Source organism: Hipposideros armiger, unplaced genomic scaffold (genome assembly GCF_001890085.2).
Source record: "Hipposideros armiger isolate ML-2016 unplaced genomic scaffold, ASM189008v1 scaffold_19, whole genome shotgun sequence".
Classification (NCBI taxonomy): domain Eukaryota; kingdom Metazoa; phylum Chordata; class Mammalia; order Chiroptera; family Hipposideridae; genus Hipposideros; species Hipposideros armiger.
Genome location: NW_017731369.1, coordinates 6681126 through 6683068, shown reverse-complemented (window position 1 = coordinate 6683068; position 1943 = coordinate 6681126). Strand labels below are relative to the sequence as shown.

Genomic DNA, 1943 nt, shown 5'->3' with positions numbered 1-1943 from the left:
AACAAGAGAACAAATGAATGAATGATGTAGACGAGCAAACGTAGGCCGTCACGTTCTTTCAGTCTCCAGGAGATCCAGAGGACACGGTCCAACCTAAGGCATGTGGGTCCAAAGTGTGGCCTCCAGCCGCATAGGGCTCAACCAGTGGCGGAGCTGGGCCTGACCCCAAACCCAGTGAATCCCACTCCAGCAACCTGACATGTTAAACAGATGTCCCCAGCTGAGCACGGTCTGTGTCAGAGGAGAGGAATCTCGTCCTGGAGGAGCAGTCAGGGCCGGGTTCCCGGAGGAGGCGGCTTCTGGGAACCAGAAGAGGTAGGGTATGCTAAAATCAGCAGTGGGCCCCGAGAGGCCAGGGGCTTGTGCACCTCGGTAGCCCCAGAGCTCGGCAAACGCCCGTCGGAGCAGGCTGTCAATGAAGACGTGCTCCATGGACAAAACCACGGGCACTGAGCCTCGCGCGTCTCCCCCGCAACGCAGCTCCTTTCACCCGGCCCACGGAGTCGCAGGCGCATGCGCGCCAGGCCCGGGCCCACCAGTCCTTGGCGGAGATGCCACGGCCCGCAATGGGAGTCAGTGCGCAGGCGCAGGGAGAGCGCGCGCGCGCGCGCGCGCGCGCGCGGGTGATGTCACTGTGCGCCGCCCCCGATCCAGGTGTTGTCGCTTACTGACGGCGTCGCGATGGAGTCGAGGGCGGGTAAGGGACCACTAGACAGACCGGCGAGGGAGGGGAGGCGGGAGAGACGGGTGGGGGCTGGCGGGCCGGGGCACGCTGAGGGGTGTGGCGGGGCTCCGGGTCGAACCCAGATGCCAGACCCGGTCGGTGGAGTCAAGATAATGGGAGAAGATGAAGGAGGGCTACCTGCTGGGCAGGTGGTGGTGGCCGAGGGCCCCCCTACCAAGCATCACCACTGTTACCCTGAGATCTGCCCTCCCATTTCATCCCCAGGTTACAGCTCGTAGCTGCAGGCAAGGGCAGGGCGGGACACTAACTTAACCTAAACGCTGGGGCGCGTAATCATTGTCCTCTTAACTGATGCTTTCTGAGGCCTCCAATGTACCAGGCCCTGGGTGGGGGTCTTGCCCCCAGAGTCCCTGGACTTTGGTGATTGATTGCAAGATTGCCTGGCAACGAGAATGCTAGAACTCATGGTGTGCCAGGGTCTGTCAAAGCCAGGTTCCCCAACCATGAATAAATCCACTCCTACCCTTAATACACGTGCAGAATGTAAATTGCACAGTAAATAGATGCTGCTAATACAGTGGGATGACAAAAAAAAACAAAACCACCTTTGGAGGTGCCTGTGGAGTGCCAGGACTGAGCTGAACGCTCACGGTGAGAAGAGTGAAACCCAAGTTGACTTGACCCACGACTACAGAATAGGGTTCAGGCAATTTCACACATTAATATATGTCGCCTTTTATTATCCTAATCATTTCCTATGTTTCCATAACTTTCCAAGGACAAGGACCTGCCCTTTTATTCTCTCCCTCTCCTCCCATTTAGCCCATTGCTTTCTAAATGGGAGTCACTCAAATGTTTGCGAGACTCTCCAGGGCAAGGGCCCCGATTTCTACAATTTCTGCGTCCCACACAGTATCCTGCACAGTGTTGGTGATATTGTAGGACCTCTGAGTTGTTAGTGGAAGTGATACATGTAATAGCCTTGTAATAGTATGTCAATGTAATTGTATCTGTTTGAAAAAGTTAAGCAAACAAATGGTGAGGGTGTTCTGGGTTCCTAAAGAAAGAACATCTCAGTCTGTGACTGAGCACTCAGAGAATGCTTTCTGGGGGAGGTGGCATCTCAGCTGGTCGTGGAGGGAGAGGAGGGGCTTGACCTAGGAGGGAGGGAGGGAGGGAGGAAGGGAGGGGGAGAGAGAGAGAGAGAGAGAGAGAGAGAGAGAGAGGAGAGGAGAGGAGAGAGAGGGAGAGGGAGACT

General features: G+C 56.2%; 1 protein-coding gene across 3 annotated transcripts in view; it reads left to right on the top strand.

Moving 5' to 3' along the window:
- Nucleotides 1–627: 627 nt before the first annotated feature.
- Nucleotides 628–1943, top strand: part of MTHFSD (methenyltetrahydrofolate synthetase domain containing) — a 24437-nt gene continuing 23121 nt past the window's right edge. For all 3 annotated transcript variants that reach the window (XM_019635221.1, XM_019635219.1, XM_019635220.1), the window contains exon 1: nucleotides 628–697. In XM_019635221.1, coding sequence (XP_019490766.1) covers nucleotides 682–697 — 16 coding nt within the window. In that variant the 5' untranslated portion in view covers nucleotides 628–681. The remainder of the gene's footprint in view (nucleotides 698–1943) is intronic.